The sequence below is a fragment of the Muntiacus reevesi genome, chromosome 8 (assembly GCF_963930625.1).
Source record: "Muntiacus reevesi chromosome 8, mMunRee1.1, whole genome shotgun sequence".
Lineage (NCBI taxonomy): Eukaryota > Metazoa > Chordata > Mammalia > Artiodactyla > Cervidae > Muntiacus > Muntiacus reevesi.
Genome location: NC_089256.1, coordinates 59,956,793 through 59,979,584, shown reverse-complemented (window position 1 = coordinate 59,979,584; position 22,792 = coordinate 59,956,793). Strand labels below are relative to the sequence as shown.

General features: G+C 39.1%; 1 protein-coding gene across 1 annotated transcript in view; it reads right to left on the bottom strand.

Annotated features, from left to right (window-relative positions):
• Positions 1-22,455, bottom strand: part of C8H3orf70 (chromosome 8 C3orf70 homolog) — a 113,235-nt gene extending 90,780 nt beyond the window's left edge. The window contains exon 1 of the mRNA XM_065943053.1: positions 22,028-22,455. Coding sequence (XP_065799125.1) covers positions 22,028-22,223 — 196 coding nt within the window. The 5' untranslated portion in view covers positions 22,224-22,455. The remainder of the gene's footprint in view (positions 1-22,027) is intronic.
• Positions 22,456-22,792: the final 337 nt, after the last annotated feature.

Genomic DNA, 22,792 nt, shown 5'->3' with positions numbered 1-22,792 from the left:
AAAATAAAAATCCCTGTGAATAGGCATCAACAGGACAATGGAAGAGGAAAGTTTCAATGAACTGGAAGAAAGAATAATAGAAATTACCCAATTTTAACAGAAAGAAAATAATCCCAAAAAGAATGAACAGAACTTCAGGTGTTACAGGATTACAATAATTAAAAAAAAAACACACCAACATTCATTTTATTGATGTCCCAAAAGGACAGGACAAAAAAGGTAAGGTTGCAAAAGCAGAAGAAATAATGGCTGAAAACTTCCTGAATTTGACTGGAAACATAACCTACAAGATTAAAGGGCTGAGCAAATCTCAAATAAGACAAATCCAAAGAAATCAGGTCAGCCCATCATATTCAAACATCTGATAACCAAATGAACAGAAAAAAAGTCTTAAAGGGAGCCAGAGAAAAACAACTCCTTACCTAGAAGGGAAAAATAATTCAAACAACACTGGATTTATCATCAGAAGCCATTTACCATTTATCATCAGAAGGAAGTAGAATGACTTTTTTTCAAGTGCTAAAAGAAAAGAACATCAATCAAGAATTCAGATCAGTTCAGTTGCTCAGTTAAGAATTATATACCCAGTAAACACATCCTTCAGGAATAAAGGAAAAATCAAGACATTCTGAAATGAAAGAAAGCTAAGAGAATTGTCACCAACAGACCTGCTGTGAAAGAACGGCTTAAGTGAAAGTTTAGTCACTCAGTCGTGTCCAACTCTTTGTAACTTCATGGACTGTAGCCTACCAGGCTCCTCTGTCCATGGGATTTCCCAAGCAAGAGTACCGCAGTGGGTTGCCATTTCCTTCTTTCTAAACACAAAGGCAACAATAAAAGAAGGAACTTCTGAAAATCAGAGAACACACAATAGAAAAAAAAAAGTAGATAAATATATTCCTTTTCCTACTGAATTTTCTCAGTTATGTTTGACAGTTAAAACAGAAATTATAATCCTGTCTGATATGATTCTAAACATGTGGAAGAAATACTTTAGATGGTTATACTATAAATGGGTCGAGGACGAGGGATATAAAGGGAAGGTCGGTCTCTATTTTTATTTATTTTGGGGGGCTCCAAAATCACTGCAGATGGTGACTGCAGTCATGAAATTAAAGGATGCTTGATCCTTGGAAGATATGTTATGACCAACCTAGACAGCATATTAAAAAGCAGAGACATTACTTTGCAACAAAGGTCTGTGTAGTCAAAGCTATGGTTTTTCCAGTAGTCATGTATAGATGTGAGAGTTGGACTACAAAAAAAAGCTGAGCGCCGAAGAATTGATGCTTTTGAACTGTGGTGTTGGAGAAGACTCTTGAGAGTCCCTTGGACTGCAAGGAGATCCAACCAGTCCATCCTAAAGGAAATCAGTCCTGAATATTCACTAGAAGGACTGATACTGGAGCTGAAACTACACTACTTTGGCCACCTGATGTGAAGACCTGACTCACTGGGGAAAACCCTGATGCTGGAAAGGACTGAAGTGGGAGGAGAAGGGGACAACAGAGGATGAGATGGCTGGATGGCATCTTCGACTCAACCGACATGAGTTTGAGTAAACTCCGGGAGTTGGTGATGAACAGGTAGGCCTGGCACGCTGCAGTCCATGGGGTCACAGAGTTGGACACAACTGAGCGACTAAAGTGAACTGAACTGAAGGTTTCTATACCTCACTCAGAATGGTCAAAGGATACTAACAGATCATGATAAGCTGTCTATGTATACCTAAAAAACTAAACATAGAGCATACTAAAAAATATTACAGATATAATGGAAGTCTACAAAATGCCCAAGTAACTCACAGGAAGATAGAGAAAAGAAAGAGCAGAAACAAAGAAAAAAGACAGAAAACAAAAAAGTAATGCCAAACTTAATCTCTAATTTATCAATAATTACATTCAATATAAATGGTCTAAAAAAGACAAAGTAGCTTTAAAAACAACTTATGCTGTGTAAAAGAAATTCACTTCAGGACTTTCCTAGTGGTCTGGTTAAGAACTCACCTGCCAAAGCAGGGAACATGGGTTGGATCCATGCTCCAGAAAGATTCCACATGCTGTGGGGCAAATAAGCCCACACATAACAACTACTGAGTCCACACTCTAGAGTCCTCGAGTCACAGCTACTGAGCCTGCATGCCGCAACTACTGAATCTTGCCCTAGAGTCCGTGCTCTGCAACAGGAAAACCCACCACAACGAAAAGACCATGCACCACAAAGAGAGAGTAGCTCCTGCATATCACAAACAGAGAAAAGCCCACGGTCAACAATGAAGACCTAGTGCATCCAAAAATTAATTACTTAAATTTAAAAAATAAAGAACCTCACTTCACATTTAACAATATAGACAGGCTAGAAATAAAAGGAAGGGAAAGAGATGTCAAGAAAATATTAATCAAAGGAAAGCAGGTATGCCTCTATAAATACCACATAAAGTAAACTTCAAAGCAAAGAAAGTTACCAGAGATACAGAGATATTAGATGGTGATACAAGGGTCTTCTAATAAGACATAGCAATTCTAAATGTGTGTGCACCAAACAACAGAGCTGCAAATATATATGAAGCAAAAACTTCAGCCCTGAAAGGAGTAAAAGACAAATCCATAACTAAGTATAAGACACCAACAATCCTTTTCAACAAATGACAGAAAATACTAGAAAGCAAACAACAATGTACTAAATAACACAAGTAACCAGAACAATCTAACAGACATTTATAGCACACTTCACCTAACAGAATACCCATACTTTTTAAGTATCCATGATACCTGGACCAGTTGTTGTTGTTTACTTGCTAAGCCATGTCCAACTCTTAGCGACCCCATGAACTGCAGCAAGCCAGGCTTCCCTGTCCTTCACTATCTCCTACAGTTTGCTCAAACTCAAGTCCATTGATTCAGTGATGCCATCCAACCACCTCATCCTCTGGGGCCTTCTTTTCCTTCTGTCCTCAATTTTTCCCAGCATCAGGGTCTTTTCCAATGAGTTGGCTCTTTGCATCAGGTGGCCAGAGTATTTGTGCTTGAGCATCAGTCCTTTCAGTGAATTTTCAGGACTCATTTCCTTTAGGATTGACTGCCTTGATCTCCTTGCTGCCCAAGGGACTCTCAAGAGTCTCCTACAGCACAGTTCAAAAGCATCAATTCTTTGACACTCAGCCTTCTTTATGGTCCAATTCTCCCATCTGTACATGACTACTGGAAAAACCACAGCTTTGATTATAAGAACTTTTTCAGCAAAGTGATGTCTCTGCTTTTTAATATGCTGTCTAGGTTTGTCGTAGCTTTTCTTACAAGAAGCAAGCATCTTTTAATTTCATGGCTGCAGTCACCATCTGCAGTGATTTTGGAGCCCAAAAAAATAGTCTGTCACTGTTTCCATTTTATTCCCATCTATTTGCCATGAAGTGATGAGACCGGATGTCATGATCTTAATTTTTTAATGCTGAATTTTAAGCCAGCTTTTCACTCTCCTCCTTCACTTTCATCAAGAGGCTCTTAAATTCCTCTTTACTTTTCACCATTAGAGTGGTGTCATCTGCATATCTGAGGTTGACATTTCTCCCGGTTTTAAAAGAATTAAAATCACACAAAATGTGTTCTGTGATTACAATGAAAAACCAAGTAACAAAAATATATCAAGAAAACCTCCAAACACTTGGAAACTAAACAGTGCTGCTGCTGCTAAGTCACGTCAGTCGTGTCCAACTCTGTGTGACCCCACAGACGGCAGCCCAACAGGCTCCCATCCCTGGGATTCTCCAGGCAAGAATACTGGAGTGGGCTGCCATTTCCTTCTCCAGTGCATGAAAGTGAAAAGTGAAAGTGAAGTTGCTCAGTTGTGTCCGACTCTTCGTGACCCCATGGACTGTAGCCTACCAGGCTCCTCCGTCCATGGGATTTTCCAGGCAAGAGTACTGGAGTGGGGTGCCATTGTCTTCTCCAAACTAAACAATACTTCTAAATAATTCATGAATCAGAAAGATATATCAAGAGAAATCAAAACACGAGCTTAATGAAAGCTAAAATAAAACATATCAAAATTGTGGTGCACACCTAAAGCAATGTTGAGATGGATTTTTTAACAATAACTGCATACATTAGAAAAGAGGAAAAGCCTCAAATCAGTCATCTAAGTTCCCACATTTAAGATTCTTAAAAAGTGGGCAGCACAAAATAAACTCAAAGCAAGCAAACGAGAAGGAAGGACAAAATAAAGATGAGAGAAGAAATCAATGATAATGAACACAGAAAAATAATAGAGAAAATAAATGAAACAAAGAGCTAGTTCTGCAAACAGGTAAATAAAATTAATAGACCTCTAGCAAGACTGATGGGTACCCTGGTGGCTCAGATGGTAAAGAATCCACCTACAGTGCAGGAAACCTGGTTTCAATCCCTGGGTTGGGAAGATCCCCTGGAGGAGGGCGTGGAAACCCACTCCAGTATTCTTGCCTGGAGAATGCCATGGACAGAGGAGCCTGGCAGGCTACAGTCCGTGGGGTTGCAAAGACATGACTGAGTAACTAAGCACATACGCAGTAAGACTGATAAACAAAACAAAGAAAAAAGACACAAGCTACCAGTACCAGGAATGAAGCAGAGGATATCACTAAAGACCATTCAGACATCAAAATATAATTAGGGAATACGACAAACAACTCTGAACACACAAATTTGACAACTTAGAATGAAATGGATCAATTCCTCAAAAATTACAAACTACCACAACTCACCCATTGGCACTAATTTGAATATCGTTTAATAAGGAAACTAAATTATTAATTTAATTTTTTAGGCTTTTTATTGAAGTACAGTTGATTTATAATGTTGTGTTAGTTCCTGGTTACAGCAAAGAGATCCATATATATATGTATATAAATAATATTTTTCAGATTCTTTTCAATTATAATTTCTTACAAGACACTGAATATAGTTTCCTGTGCCATACAGTGTTGAAATAGTAATTTTAAAAATTTCCAGACCCAGATGACTTCACTAGGGAATTCCACTAAATGTTTAAGAAAAATGAGCATCAATTCTAAACAAGTTCTTTCAGAAAATAGGCTAGGAATAAAAAACTCCCAATTCATTGTATAAAACTAGTATTACTATTACCCTGATATCAAAACCACACAAAGACAGTCTAAAAAAGAAAACTATACACTGACACTCCTCATAAATATAGACATAAAGATCCTTCACAAATTATCCACAAACAGAATTCAGCAATATATCAAAAGAATTACACACCATAACCAAGTGATGCTTATTCCAGGGGTGCAAAGTTGACATATCTGACAAAATTTAATACTTATTCATAATAACAACTTTGATAAAACAGGAATAGAAAGGGATTTTCTCAATAAAAAGACACCACAAAAAATCTAACACTAATATTGTACTTAAAGATGAAAAATCTAATGCTTCCCTCCTAAGGAGAAAAGAACAAGGCACAGATATCTGTTCTTATTCAACATAGTTCCAGAAGTTCTAGCCAGTGCAACAAAGCAAGAAAAGGGGGAAAGGGAAAAGTCATATGAATTGGAGGCAAAAAAAACATAAATAAAACTGTCCCCACCTGCACACAAAATGACTGTCTAAACAGAAAATTCCTCCCCCAATTTTTTTTTTTAACTCTTGGAACTAATAAGTGAGTTCAACTGGGCTACAGAATGCAAAATAAACTGAATGAAAAGTGAAAATCACTTACGTTTTTATATCCTAGCAATAAACATATACAAGCAATAAATTTGGCAATAAATACCAAGATTAAAAACTCAATACATATGTAATTTTTAAAACTGTAAATGTGAGTGAGTGAAAGTCACTCAGTTGTGTCCAACTCTTTGCAACCCCATGGACTGTAGCCTGCCAGGCTCTTCTGTCAGGCAAGAATACTGGAGTGGTTAGCCATCTCTTCTCCAGGAGATCCTCCCAATCCAGGGATCGAACCCAGGTCTCTCACACTGCAGACAGATTGTAAATACTTATGAATGATTCAAACAAAATATATACAGGACTTATATGCTAAAAATTATACAATGTTGATGAAAGAAATCAAAGACTTAAATAAATGGAGGAACATACCATGTTCACAGAACAGAAGATTCAACACAGGAAAGATTTTTAACTCTCCCAAAGGTGACTTCAGAGACGGCAGTGGCAACCCACTCCAGTACTCTCGCCTGGAAAATCCCACGGACAGAGGAGCCTGGGAGGCTGCAGTCCATGGGGTCGCGAAGAGTCAGACACGACTGAAGTGACTTAGCAGCAGCAGCAGCAAAGGTGACTTACAGGTTTATCACAATTCTTAACAAAATCCTAGCAAGAGTTATGTATTGGGTGGCCAAAAAGTTCATTCGGGTTTTTTTGGTGTGGGGATAACACTGTATGGAAAAACCCAAACCAATGTCTTAGCCAACCAACAGACACAGAAAATGTTATTCTACAATTTATATGGAAAAGTAAAGGAACTAGAATAGCTAAAACAATTCTGAAAAAAACAAAAAGCAAAGTAGGAAGAACCAGTCTACCAGGTTTAAAGACACATTTTATCGCTACAGTAATCCACATTGTGTGGTAGCAGTAGAGGAACAGACACACAGGTCAGTGGAACAGAATAGAGTCTAGAAACAGACTATACAACATGTTTTTTTGACAAAGGTGCAAAAAGCAGCTCAATAAAGGAAAGACTGCCTTTTCAAGAAATACTGCTGAAGCAATTTGGACATCCATAGGCAAACAAAAACAAACAAAAGAATCCACAAAACCTTGATCTAAAATAGACACCTTATACAAAAACTCAAAATGGATCACAGACTTAAATGTAAAACTAAAATCTGTAATACCTTTAAGAAAAAATACAGGAAAAAATCTTTAGGATCTCAGGTTAAGAAAAGAGTTCTAAAAAGCACCAAAAGCATCATCTATAAAAGGAAAATTTCATAAACCTGATTCATCAAAATTCTTAAATTCTGATCCACAAAGGACTCTGTAAGAGGATGAAAAGACAAGCTACAGAACTATGAGAAAATGTGAACTACTGCTCTGACAAAAGACCAGTACACAGAATATATTAAGAACTCTCAAAACTCAACAGCAAAAAAAAACAAAAAACAAAAAACACACCAATTAAAGAAGAACAAAAGAAGTCTCTTCAGCAAATAGTATTGGAATGACTGGATATAAACATGCAAAAGCAAACAAATCTAGACATAGACTATTTACTCTTCACATACATTAACCCAAAATGAATCACAGGCCTAAATGTAAAATGCAAAACTATAAAACTCCTAAAAGATAACAAAGGAAAAAACCTAGATGACCTTGGGTATGGTGATGCCTTTTTAAATATAACACCAAAGACATGATCCATGAAAGAAATAACTAATAACCTTGATATATTTAAAATTAAAAACTTCTGCTCTGTGAAAGAAAATACAAAGAGAATTAGAAAACAAGTCACAGACTGGAAGAAAATATCTGAAAAACACACACATGGAATGGCCCAAATCTGAAACACTGACATCACCAATGCTGGACAGGGTGTGGAGCAACAGCAACTCTCATACATTTCCAGTGGAAATGAAAATAATACAGTCACTTTGGAAGACAGACTCTTACCATACAATCCAGCAATAACACTCCTTGGTATTTATTTACACAAAGGAGTTGAAAACTTACAGTCACATGAAAACCTGCACACAGATGTTTATGGCAACTTTCTTCATAACTGCCAAAAATTAGAAGCAATCAAGATGTTCTTTAGTAGATGAATGAAGAAACTGCAGTATACAAGACCCCAGAGAGCCAAAACAATCTTGAGAAAGAACAACAAAACTGGAGGTACCATGCTTCCTGGCTTCAAACTATACTTCATTCTTGGTGATGGTTCTTTCAGATTTGATGTCAAAAGCAAAAATTAAAAAGTGGGAATACATCAAACTAAAAAGCTTATGCAGAGGAAAGGGCACCATTAACAAAATGAAAAAGTAACCTTCCCAATGGGAGAAAATACCCACAAATCATAAACTGATTATGGGTTAATATCCAAAATATATAATGAACTCACTAAATTCAATACCAAAAATAAACTGGTTTAAAAATGGGCAAACAATCTGAAGAGACCTTTTTCCAAAGAAGACATATAGATGGTCAACAAACACAAGAAAAGGAGCTCAACATCACTAATCATCAGGGAAATGCAAATCAGAGCAAAAATGAGATGTCACCTCACAACTGCTAGAACAGCTGTTATTAAAAAACACCCAAGAAATAACAAGAAATAAGTGTTGGTGAGGCTGTGGAGAAAAGGGAACCACTGTGTGCTATTGGTGGGGATGCAAACTGGTGCAACTGCTATTGAAAACAGTATGAAGGTCTCTCAAAAAATTAAACACAGAACTACATATGATCCAGCAATTCCACCTCTGGGTGTGTATTTGAAGAAAATGAAAATGTTGATTTGGAAAGATATACACACCCCCCTGTTCACTGCAGCATTATGTACAATTGCCAAGACACTGAAATAATCTAAGCGTCCACCAGCAGATGAATCAATAAAGAAAATGTGCTATATGTGCGGAATATTATTCAGTCATAAAAAAAGAATGAAAGCTTGCCATTTGTGACAACATGATGGACCTTGAGGGCGTTACAGTAAGTGATATAAGTCAAACAGAAGAAGACAAATACCATATATTCTCACTTACACGCGGATTTAAAAAAAAAAAAAGAAAAAAAACCTGAAAACTCACAGGTACCCAGGGAACAGACCGGTGGTTGCCAGAAGCATGGCAGTTGCCAGAAGCATGGTTGCCAGAAGCATGGGGCAAAATGAGTGAAGATGATCCAAATGGCCAAATTTCAGTTATAAAATAAACTATCATTAGGGATACTGAGTGCTCAGTTGTTTCAGTCATATCCAACTCTGCGACCCTGTAGACCATAGCCTGCCAGGCTCCTGTGTCCATGGAATTCTCCAGGCAAGAATACTGGAGTGGGTTGTCATGCCCTCCTCCAGGGGATCTTCCCAATCCAGGGATCAAACCCACGTCTTTGATGTCTCCTGCACTGGCAGGTGGGTTCTTTACCATCAGCACCACCTGATAATTGGGAATAGCTGTTTCAGTTATTATAACTATTATAATAGTTAATAATACTCTATTGTATATTTTCAAGTTGCTACCAGAGTACATCTTAAATTAGAAGTTCTCAACATAGGAAAAAAATCTCTAACTATGTATGGTGATAGATGTTAAATAGACTTACTGCGATGATCATTTCACTTTATATACAAGTATTGAATCACTATGCTGTACCCCTGAAACAAATGTCAGTTATACTTCAATTTACTTTTGAAAAATAATAATTAAAAAAAAACAAACTGCGGTATATCCAGGTGATGGAATATTATTCAGCACTAAAAAGAAGTGAGCTACCAAGCCATGAAAGGACATGGAGAAATGCACATTAATAAGTGAAAGCAGTCAGTCTGAAAAGACTATATATGTATGATTCCAACTATATGACATTCTGGAGAAAATAAAACAATGGAGACAATGAAAAAAATCAGTGGTTTCCAAGGGGAGGGGTGAAAGAGTGCACAGGGTATTTTTAGAGCAGTGAAAACAGTCTGTGTGATATTATAAATGATGCATGTATGTCATTATTGTCCATATTCATAGAATGTACAATACCGAGAGTGAAGCCTAAGGTAAACTGTGGACTTGAGATGATAATGATGTGTCAGTATAGGTTCATCCTGGGTTAAAAAAAATGTACAATTCTGATAAATAATAATGGATAAGGCTATGCACATGTGGGGGCAAAACATGGGAAAGCTCCATACCTGCCCCTTGATTTTGCTGTAAACCTAAAACTGCTCTTTAAAAAGTCTTAAAAATTAAAGACACTTCACCAAAGAGGATATACAAATGGTGAATAAGCACACCAATGTTAACCATCAGGTAAATACAAATTAAAATCAAAATGAGTGATCAGTACACATCTATCAGATCACTAAAATAAAAATAGCAGATCATCAAACACTGACGGGAAATGTAGCTAAGAAACTGGATCACTCATACATTGCTGGCAGGAATATAAAATGGTACGGTAACCATGGAAAACAATTTAGCAGTTTCTTAAAAAACTAAATGTGCAACCTCCACATAACCAAGCATTTGTGCTTCTGGGCATTTATTCCAGAAAAATGAAGGCTTTTGTTCACACAGTAAACCATATACAAAGGTTTACAGCAGGCTTATTTATAACTAAAAACTAGAAACAACCCAGATGTCCTTCAGTGGGTGAACGGGTAAACAAAGTGTGGTACATGTACAGCATGGAACACTACTCAGCCATAAAAAGGAACGAGCTATTTATATACCCAACAATCGCCAAGAGTTATTATGCTAAGTGAAAACAGTCAATCCCCAAAGGTTACATAACATATGATCTGTCTATATAACATCCTGGAAATGACAAAATTAAAGAAATAGACAACAGATTAGTAATTGGCAGGGATTAATTAGTGGTTGGTGCAGAAGGGAATGTCAGTATGGCTACAAAGAGGTAACATGAGGTATCCTTGCAATGCTGGAACTGTTCCTGAACCTATCTGTATCAATGTCAATTTCCTGGTTGTGATATCATACTACAGTTCTGGGAAATGCTACCACTGGGAAACTGGATACAGAATATGTGAGACCTCTATATTACTTCTCACAACTGTATGTGAACCTACAAATTATCTCAAAATTAAAAGTTTAATTTAAAAAAGATGAAAAAAGTATACCTGAAATTGATCCAAATCAGAATTAAATGAACCAACTGACAACATGACCACACAGAAGAAAATTAACTCAAGAAACTTTTGAACAGAGTGTTCTGACTACGTACATCCTTCCCAGGATACATTCTATCTTGAACTTCAAGTCATCAATCTGTTGTTGGTAGTGAAACCAAAATAATAATTCCTAAACTATTTTATGGGTAGCTGAAAATAGAAGAAATCAGTAAATATTATGATATAATGGAAACCAGGGTTTTTACCCACAGAGAAGGCAGGCACAACTATGGAATGGGGAAAGATGAAAGAGACACACACTTTCCAAGTCTGTCCACTGAAAGTAACATGCAGTAGCATCCCAGCAGAAATAAGCACATTAAAAACCCAGATAATGGTTTCCATACCATTCTTCACTGAAAGGAACATAGGTTTCTTGGGAAACTGACTCATTTCTGGCCTGGGGTGAGGAAATTACTAGGTAAGTCTGGAATATCTTGTTTCAGAAAGCAGTAAAGTAAAACGATAGGGACATGTCAAAAGGTCACAAAGCCAGCTTGAAGAAGCTCTGGGATTCACACAGACTCTGCAGTCAATACTAAAATCAAAGGGTTAAAGTTTATTGGGGAACAGGATATTCACTCAGTGTCAAAGTATCACTCCATAGTTACTTATTCCTACTGATTAAAATAACTACAAAAAAGTAACAAAGGAGAAACAATATGTCTATACTGACAGATACACCACCCTTATGGCAGAAAGTGAAGAAGAACTAAAGAACCTCTTGATGAAAGTGAAAGAGGAGAGTGAAAAAGTTGGCTTAAAGCTCAACATTCAGAAAACTAAGATCATGGCATCTGGTCCCATCACTTCATGGGAAATAGATGGGGAAACAGTGGAAAAAGTGGCTGACTTTATTTTGGGGGGCTCCAAAATCACTCCAGATGGGGACTGCAGCGATGAAATTAAGACACTTACTCCTTGGAAGGAAAGTTATGGCCAATCTAGACAGCATATTAAAAAGCAAAGACATTACTTTACCAACAAAGGTCCGTCTAGTCAAGGCTATGGTTTTTCCAGTGGTCATATATGGATGTGAGAATTGGACTATAAAGAAAGCTGAGAGCAGAATAACCAATGCCTTTGAACTGTGGTGTTGGAGAAGATTCTTGAGAGTCCCTTGGACTGCAAGGAGATCCAACCAGTCCATCCTAAAGGAGATCAGTCCTGGGTGTTCACTGAAGAACTGATGTTGAAGCTGAAACTCCAATACTTTGGCCACCTGATGTGAAGAGTTGACTCACTGGAAAAGACCCTGATGCTGGGAAAGATTGAGGGCAGGAGGAGAAGGGGATGACAGAGGATGAGATGGTTGGATGGCATCACCAACTCAATGGACATGGGTTTGGATGGACTCTGGGAGTTGGTGATGGACAGGGAGGCCTGGTGTGATGCGGTTCATGGGGTCGCAAAGAGTCGGACACAACTGAGCAACTGAACTGAATTGAACCCTACACCAAGTAGAACACCATGACTTATGTCTCCTCCTATAATGTTATACAAGGGATACAACAGCACCAATTTAATAACTAGGCAAAAATTTTTAACCTAAATCTAATAAGGCAAATTTAAAACATGGGATATACTACAGACAGTTAATCTGGACTCTTCAAAAACTTCAATACCACCCAAAAAAGTATGATTATTCTAGAATGTTTAAAAGGGAGACTGAAGTGATACAATAATGAAATGTGATACATGAATGTTTTTATTCCACTAATTTTATTTATTTCACTTGTTAAACCATATTACTGAGGTATAACTGACACAGAAAAAGCTGTACAGATTTAATACATAAAAATTTGATGAGTGCAGAGGTAAGTATACACTTGTGAAACAATCACCACAATCTATGCCATTAAAATATCCATGCGATATATATGAATCCTGATTGGCTCTTGAATTGAAAAGTCAGCTATAAAATTAATTGTTTGACAATTAAGGAAACTGTATGTTAGATGGTGTTGCTGAATTCGTGCTAATATCTTAAGTGTGATTAGTATTGTGGTTTCATAGGAAGATGAGAGGTATGCTGAAATATTTAGATGAAATGTCATGTCAGCAACTTTTAAATGGCTTAAGAAAAAAAGCACATGTATGTGCATGTGTGTGTGCAGACAGAAAGAAAAAACAAATGGAGTCTAACAGACACAAAATACCACAATTATTACACAAAATAGCAAATTATCACAAAACTTCTGGTGTTTTCATTTCACTAACGGTCTGTTTAAATGAGGTACAGAGGAAGAAACAACATTCTACATCACACCAAGAATCTAGTTTTAAATGGGCAAAAAAGTACTAGGGAGGTTAAAAAATTTGTCCTGAACGGACTTTTTCAGGGCATTGTGCAGACACAGCTGGAGAGATTTATTGTAGCTGCTGACCACTTCAGACATTGCACATTTTTGGTAGTGTGCTTGGAGAAGGAAATGGCAGCTGCTCCAGTATCCTTGCCTGGAAAATCCCATGGACTGCAGAGCCTGCTAGGCTATCGTCCATGAGGTCGCAAAGAGTCAGACATGACTGAGCGACTTCACTTTCACTTTACAGAATACTGCTAAATATTAGAATATTGAAGAACAAACCAACAATAAGAACAAAAGAAACACAAAATTAAAATTCTCTGAATTTTAGTAAAGTAACTAGCAAAAACAATTAAATCTACTTTGTCCACCATTCTAGCAGCCAGGGCTCCTCCTAAAAAGCATAGTTTTATACACTTTGCAACCACTCCAAAAACCTTCATGTTGCGTATAACTAGCACTTTGCCATTTTTCTACACAAAATCAATATTCCAAATGATAGCTAAGTATTGTTACAGGATAGCAATCATTAAAGTTAGTATGTGCAGCTTCACTTCAACAGCTTTATAATATTCTGATCATTTGAAACATATTAACCCATGTTTGATATGATACTTCTGTATTAACTGGTGTATCTAATTAACCAGAACTATCCATTGCTTAACAATGGTGGAAAAGAGGATAGAGCAGGGGAGTGGAAGAGCACAACATAAAATTCCAAGATAAAAAGTAGATAATTATCACAAAGTAGCTATTATGAAATAGACCTTTCTACAACAAGGACAACTGAAAAACTTGATTTCTACACATCATACTATCCAAAATGTATGTTTTTACCATCCATGTTGTGTTGAAGTGTGTAGCTGAACACATGAGTATGGTTACAAAGTGAATTCCAGATTAACCAGGACATTTGTACAAGGAGAAGCAGTTGGAGTTTGGGTTTTTGACATATCACCACTATGATAATATAACTATGTTATTATCCCCGTATTAAAAATGATGAAACTGAAAGAGGGAAGTTAAGTAACTTCCCCCAAACCATGTTACTCGTCAGTGGGCAGAGCCAGGATTCAAACACAATGTCCAATTCCAGAGCCTGTCCCTGGGATGACTATACTATCTAGTATTTCCATCGCTTGTTTTCAGGAGGGGCTGATGCTGAACACCTGCACTAAGTACTCTGCTTATGTCATTTAATCTTCACAACAACCCTGTGAAGGAGGATTTTTATTCTTATTTTTCAGAAGAGAACACTGAAGCTGAGAAAGGTTGAGTAACCTATCCGAAGTTATCCTGCCAATGAATGGAAAAACCAGGATTGAACTCAGGCATGTCTGACTCCACAGCCCTCACTCTTTCTACGACCACACTCTGCCCTCACATTTTATACATCAAACACTTTATTTTTCGAGAAAGCATATCTTCTTCTAGATAACTGTTAGTTTAAGTTAAACACATGTCCTCATGTTTATTTGGAATTAATAACACCTAATTTCTCTGAAGATATTCTTTCTTGTGAATTGATGAGGTTCCACAACATGAGAGTACAAACTTAAACTGAGGGTGTCATAAGGCAGGGAATTATCATAAAAAGGTCCTCAAAAGCTTTTTGGTTCAAATGTTTTAAAGTTCAACAGGCTTGGAAACCAGTAATAATTAACAGTACACATGCAAAGCTCACCGAAAGAGGTTTGCACTAGTTAGGGATCATCTGAAGATATGATATGACTGAAACTTCATATTATACAAATACATCATTAAATATCTTTTCTTTAACTTTTCACTTTGCATTGGAGTATAACCAATTAACAATGTTGTGATGGTCTCAGGTGAAGCAAAGGACTCAGCCATACATATGCATGTATCCATTCTCCCCCAAGCTCCCTTCCCATCCAGGCTGCCACATAACATTCAGCAGAGTTCCCTGTGCTATACAGTAGGTCCCTGTCGGTTATCCATTTAAAATATAGCAGTGTGTACATGTAGATCCCAAACTCCATTAAACGCTTTTTAAAAGCATAGTTGTACAGTTTGCAAACACTCCGAAAAGTTCATATTGCATATAACTGCCCTTCTCTTAAAACAAGAAACCATTCTTATTTTTACATATTTACTTAAATCCTCCTTGTTCCAAAGAAAATTTTGAAGAGCTGAAATCCTCCTCACTGTACCCTGAGCAGAACCAAGAAACTCACAGCCTGGTTACCAGCTGGTCTGTGAGATTCTAATACACTGACCACATGTGGCCAGGGCTACTGCGCGGGACCTCCAGCAAGTTTCCACCTAAAAAATGAGGATAATAACAATATCTACTTCACAAGGCTGTTGTGAAGTGTAAATGAGCTAACACATTCTAAAAGTTACAATTGTGCCTGCATATAAACAACAAGTGTGCTATCTATTATCGAAACACCACTTAGATGGAAAAACACCCATTAGTTTTCTCTATTTCTGGATAAAAGATTTGAGGACACTCAGAAACTCACTTCACCTCTGCACCGGCTAACACTTGTGTCCTCTTCCTTTAACTACCAGACATGGAAAGGACTCATTAGAAGAAAAAAGCTTCAGCTGGCTCCTCCATCTAATCAAACTACCACTCCCTTTTTTGCCAGTTCTCACTGTCAGACATCTCAAATATATTTTCTGTAGCTTCTTTTACTGATATGCCTGAGCTGTCCCTTGGGAAAACCAGCCGGCATTACCCCGGGGAAGTCAGAACTTGATTTGGGGGGTTGAATAGAAGCAGGAAAATAGAACAAATAGAGTAAAGCAAAAATCACAATGCTAATATACTAGCTAGTGGAGAGAACTATACTAGCCCCAAGGTCCTCAGAGTTAAATCCTCTCATCAGCTTTCTTTCCCTATAGGACATATAAAAACAGGAAGCCAAATTATAACCAAACATTTGCTGAGATAGTCCAGTCACAGGACCAGACACTTAAGCTTCTAGGCAGTGCCACCTCCTCTGAACAGTGCTGGGAAAAAACACTTCCAAATTCTGCCTCTCCTACTCCCATTTTTCTGTAATTCTATGCTGCCCATCCACCTTCTGCTTTAACAGTCTTTCTTTAGATATGTTAATATCTATTAGACTACATCCAGTCCCACTCTTCCTGCTTTCAACCTGAAAGAGACATCTTTTAAGATGTCTTCTGCAGAAAACTGAGCTCACCTATTGTGTGATTTTATTAAGCCAATAAAGCTGAGTTCTGCTGGTGGTACCGACATCGCATCACATACATGACCCCACTTCTACCTATCCATCTCCCCTCGCCCCCAACACCCTCTCATCACCTTCTCTGATAGTTCTTAACTTGGATTTCACTCCCTACCATATTCAGGGATCTCTTTACAGTTCCCATGCTTCTCTACTTCACTATGGCAATTGATACAATTTGCCACCTATTTCTTAAAACTTTCCCCACCAGTGGTTTTTTTTTTTTTTTTTTCCAGTGGGTTGTGTCATACATTGATATGAATCAGCCATAGAGTTACACGTATTCCCCATCCCGGTCCCCCATCCCACCAGTGGTTTTAACAAAGCCAAAAAAAAAACTGTCTTTTAAAAAGCAAAAACAGATTTTGCTCATTAACTTTAAATTGCTGTAGAGTACCTATCGTGGTTAAGACTCCAGGTCCAAGAATCAGACAGACAAGACTTCAAATCCAGCTTCTACTCCTTACCAGCTACATGCCCAAGGGAAAGCTACTTGACTTCTTTAAGCTTTTCTCCTTCACTATAGAATGGACATAATAACATAATTGGTTATTGAGTGCTTAGCATAATCAGCTTACTCTGGCACAAAGTAATCACTCAATAAATATTAACTGCTATCTTTTTGTCCTAATTCTCATATCCTGGCATTTTATTCTTCTCTTTCTACCTTGAAGAATTCATGATCTCAAATAGCTATGCTATATTAAGTATATTCCTTAAGTTATTGTTGCAAAACTAAATTTTTCATACTATTCTTCAGTAACAAACCAAAAAAAAAAAATCACTATTTCTAGTTTCACCAATATCTAAGAAATAACCTGCTGAAAACGGATTTCATCTTCATAGTCTTTCTTAAAACACTCTTTTCTCTTGGCCTCTGTAATACCATGCTTTCCAGATTTTTCTTCTTTGACCATCTCTTCTTAGACTCAATTGCCAGCTCATCCTCCTGTAACTAGCCTCTAAATGTTTAGTGTTCTAAAGGGAAAGCCTAAAGGGTTTCTTCATTTCTCATGCTGTAGCCTCTCCATTGGCAATCTCATGCTTCATCACGGCTACAATTGCAATCTATAAAGAAGTGAATGATTTCCATATTATCTCCAGTGCATACTTCTCCAAGTTCTATATCTTCTATACCCAAATGCTTACTGACATCACCGTGCAATGACAAAGCAACAGAAACTCAATAGATACAAAATTGGATTCATGGTCTTTGTGGATTCATGATTCCATAATCATCCAACCCTAGTTCTTCTTCAGTATTTGGTTGTCAGTGAATGAAGAGCATCACCATCCATCCAAACTGCATAAGGCAAAATTCTAGAATCCCAGAAGCTATCCTTTATAACTATCCTCTTCCTCCCCCTCCAAATCTAATCTATTCCAATTTCCATTAAATAGACATTGTTGCATGAATTTCAACCTATTTTTTTCACTAATATGAAAATATTCTCCCATACTGATTTTATTCCCCCACTACTCATTTTTACCATTATAATGCCAAGGTCTCTAGCAACTGGAACTTCCCCACTGTCCAGTTCATCCCTCCCTAACAACTCAACAATCAAATTTCTTATTTCTTCTAACATTCTATCTACTCCAGTCACAAAAAAAGCTACTTTACAATATCTACATATGATTTATTGTTTACCATCCCTCTTCCCTAGCCAAGTCACGTCTTTTCCTCTCTCAAAACTCTTCTTGGAATCCTTCATTGTTAGTTCAACCCAATACCACTCCTTACTAAGAAAAAAAAAATAAAGGTTCAGATCCAGGGCCATAGTTTATTCAGCCCAATAATCTATCTCTGACAGAGACATTAATAGTACATATCTAGTTTTCATCACAGACATAGTCCTCAAAATCGATTACCCAAATATAACAATTATTTCCTCTACACCAAGCACTGCATCTATCAACATATACACAGTATGTGTCTTTCATGAACAGGTATGTACCTGCAGCCTTTTCTACTTCACAAGGTTATAAATTTCACAAACTCAACATCAACCATATAAAACTGAATTTCCTTTATTTGTTCTGAATTTCCTCTCTCAATCATCTCAAGGTAGTCCTCCTGGTTTAATATTTACCGATTTGGTGAACAAGTTGATCATTTTTCAGCCATATCATTTGTGATTTTAAAGGAATGCAAAAATAAATATAGGATGAATCACACCCTTACACTCTGCTTATGGGACATGATCCAGCTATATTCATACCTGTGTTCCTAGTTTCCCTAATAATGTCTCATAAAGGAAGGTGCTCAATGCATGTTCACCAAAATTAAAAGAATTCTATTTAGGACTGATGTTGTGTTCATGAAGTCCAAAAGAAGTAGAACTTCTCAAATGTGTTAACTCTGCTTCTCTTAAAGAAAAATAATATTTGGGCTTAAAAAAGGTAGAAAGAATTGATGTCTCATACAGGTGAGGAGACTGAACAGGGCAGCTGGCTGCTCTAAATGAACTGAAGCTATTCTGGGATGTGATCACCAAACCACCAGCAGCAGAGGAAGCATGGAATCCCAGAAGCCTGCCAAAGACTGAAAAGAGCAAATAAATGCAGGCTTGATTTTAAAAACAAATAGAACTGCTAATGGTCCAGTATACTCAATGTCAGTCCTTTCTAAATTCAGATTATTTTAAAAGTAGCTACTAATCACTTAGAAAAGAAAATGTTAAGCATTTGTGGAATCAAGCTGCACTACACTCAAATAATTTCCTTTATTGTTTTTTAGAAGAGTATGTTTACAGATAGACATCATATATCAAAAAGACATAAAAGTAGTATGTTGGGAGAATTTCAACAAAGTATCTGATCAGGTTCTCACTAAACCAATATAGATAAGATAAACAGAAGGTGGATAAAGGTATAATAAGGTGTGTGTGTGTGTGCTCAATCGCTCAGCCATGTCCAACTCTTTGCGACCCCACAGGGACTATAGCCCACCAGACTCCTCTGTCCATGGAATTTTCCATGGACAAGAACACTGGTGTGGGTTGACATTTCCTACGCCAAATGATCTTCCTGACCACTCAGGGATTGAACTCGCATTTCTTGGTCTCCTGCATTGGCAGGCAGATTATAGCTGAAACCCCTGGGAAGCCCAATTAGGTAGTGAGGTAATTGTTAAAACGATCATAACAACAGAGTGCTCATTAATGAACTGTTATGAACCTGAAAGCCAGTTCAGGACTTTCATCTGTGGCCTTCTCCTGTTTAACAATTTTATCAATAAGGAAAGAGGAAAATATACGGAAGGGATCTATTTAAGTGATCTGTGAGCAGCCAAATCCAAATATATATGTATAATTGTGAGACAGGCAAGCGCTCTAACTTATGCCACAAATGTAAAACACACACACAAACAAAAAAGAGGCTTAATGGCTTAGTTCACGGCAAGCTTAGTTCAATCTGACAACAACAAGCTCAATATGATGTGGAAGAAAGAAAAGCTAATGTGACGCTAGCTGCAGTAGTAGTATCTCAAACACAGGCGATATCAGTCCTGCTTAATTTTGGACAGATCATACCACAACTGGGATATGGTGTACACTTCTAGGAGTAACTGTCTTCATAGGATCATAACCATATTGGCATACGTTCAGAAGAGAAAAACCAAGATGCTTAGGGGCCTGAACACCATTAAAGGAAAGGCAGAAAAGAATGGTGGTGGTTTAGTCACTCAGTCATGTCTGATTCTTGCTGCTCCATGGACTGCAGCCCACCAGGCTCCTCTGTCCATGCGATTTCTCAGGCAAGAATAAGAGAGTGGGCAGCCATTTCCTTCTCCAGGGGATCTTCCTGACCCAGGGATCAGACCCTGGGATTGAATCCACATCTCCTGCACTGTCAGGAGGATTCTTTACCACTGAGCCACCTGGGAAGCCCATAGAAAGGAATGGAGATTTATAAATAGGACAAGACAATGCTTGAGAGGAAAACAATGGCTACCTTCATTCAGTCATTCCACAAATGTGAATTACAAACCTATTTCAGGCCAGATGCTGTGACTAGAGAGAGACAGGGTAAAAAAGTCTACATCATGTGTATATCTGAAGAGTTGAAACAGACAGGATCTAAAAAAGGTTAAGATTGTTATACATAATTTCATAAGGTAGAAATGGGAGGTGTAGGAAGAAATTCCAATGTAACTGATTTTAGCTCCATATAAGGAAGAGCATTTTTAAGAGTCAAAGCTGTCTAATGAAGGAAGAGGCTGCCTGAGAAGATGGCAAGGTTCCCATCAGTAATGGTGTACTCAGAGGGGAGACTGCCGAAATAAGACAGGCACTGAACTGGACCATCTTTAATGTTCCTCACAATTCACACTATGACTCTTTCTATACTTCCACAGGAAATGGACTCACCAGAGTCACCCTACTTGTGTATTCTAGCATCATAGGTTTCCCACAGTTGTTACTTTCAACTCTTCACCCTATCCCCCACTGAAGCAATGCCATAAAATTAGGAATGGAGCTGAGAGCAACAGGAATAATGAGATATAGGACGAAACAGACCCAACAGTGCACAGAATGCAAAAAATCAATACTGTTCAATGTGTCTTGCATTTGTAAAGGAAATGTAAGAATTCTCTATCCCTGAAGTCATAAATTTAAAATATTTTATTATGTTCAATTAATATAAACCAGGATCTATTACGTACTGCATCTCTTGTTGGGAGCCATTTTTTTCTAACCAACGAAGAAAAAATAATTTTAAGATGACTTTGAGAATCTGTATCCTAAATGAGCACTCCAAACCCTCTATTATAAGGTTATGTGGAAACTAAGTTTAGAATGCATTTCTAAAAAGAAATAATTCATCAGATATAGCAGGCCAAATACCATAAACTAATCAAATTGTGAAATTCTGATTAAATGGCCACTTAAATCTATTTTAAAAATCGCAGGCAGCATAGACATAAGAGAAAAGGTCTAGACCATTCAGTTCTACAAATTACTTTAAGATCACTGAAGCTTACTTTCGTTCATTTTATTTTTGCAATTTTAGAACAGTCTCTATAATACACTGGCTTTATATGCTGGAACTGGGTATTCAAGGAGTTCACCCTTCCAAACTGTTAATATTAACTTCTTGGAAGCAGTCCCTCACTCTTCAGCGCTTTTTCAATCTGGATACAACAAATGGGCTACGATTCCAAATCCAAGGGTTCTCTCTTTTAAATAGCAGCCCGTTAAGACAAAAGTGAAAAAAGAAAGAGGTGCACCTTTTAACCACCAGCCCTGAGAAAAGACTTCCCCTCCGGTTGTCGTCAACTCTGACGGCTGTCTACCCCTTCTCCACACGCGCCTGGTCTTTTCGGTTGAAAAAGAAAACAGGGGGAAAAGAAAAATACATCCCAGTTTTCCTGGGACGGGGAGACCCCTTTTGTAGAAGTGGCTAAAAAGGTATGTTCCCTACAGATTTCATCTCGTTGCCAAGGCAGCGCCGACCCGACCCGTCCGGCGCGAGGACCGTTCCCGCCGCCCGGACCCCACGGCGGCCCCGGCCTGCGGCAGGGCAGCCCCGGCCCAGCCAGGCGCCCCCCAGGCCGCACAGTCCCTGCTACGACCCCGGACGGCCCCGCGGGAGCCCTGGGGACCGCGGAGAAAGGCGAGGAGACGTGGCTCGACTTACAGTGGCACCATCCGAGGTGGCAGCACCAGTGCAGCTTGAAGCACTTGCCGTGGCTGTGCGTGGCACAGATGGAGAGCCCGTCGCACGGCTGGAAGTCGGGTCTGCGGGCGGCGCAACTCCGCGCCAGGGCCTGAGCCTCGTCCACTTTCTCACTCTTCCAGCCGCGCTCGGGCGCCGGCGCCGCGGCCGCACTCATTTCCTCTGCCTCCGCGGAGCCGAGACCCGGAGCTCGGTCGGAGCGGCGTCTGGGCGGGCAGGAAGCCGAGGCGGGCACAGCGCGGGCCGGGAGTCAGGCCAGCGCTCGGAGGTGGCGGTAGCAGAGCTGGCGGCGGCGGCAGCGCAGCGGTCCCTTAGGCTCGCAGAGGAGCCGCCCCGGGCGCTGCGACCGGGGGCTGGGCCTGCCGCCGCCTTCCCTCCCTCCGCCGTGGCGCGCGCCGCGCCCCACGTGCACACGCACGCGCACACACGCGCGTTGGCTTCGGCAGACGCCACGAGTCCCTCCGCCAGCCCCGCCTTCTCACACACGGCTGCTCACACACGCTCGGCGGCCCCGTGGCCGCCGCACACTCAGCCACTCAGCCCCCGTAGGCTGGCCCCCACGGACGGAGGGCCGTTAGGAACACAGCCTCCTCGGAGGCTCGGTGTTCACACGCACGCCAGCTTCCACGCACGCTTCCCACACACACACTCCCGCCGAAACACACGTCCACACTCCGCGGAGGGCTGTGCAAGCTGAGGACCCGCCCACCCGGACGCCCAGTGCGC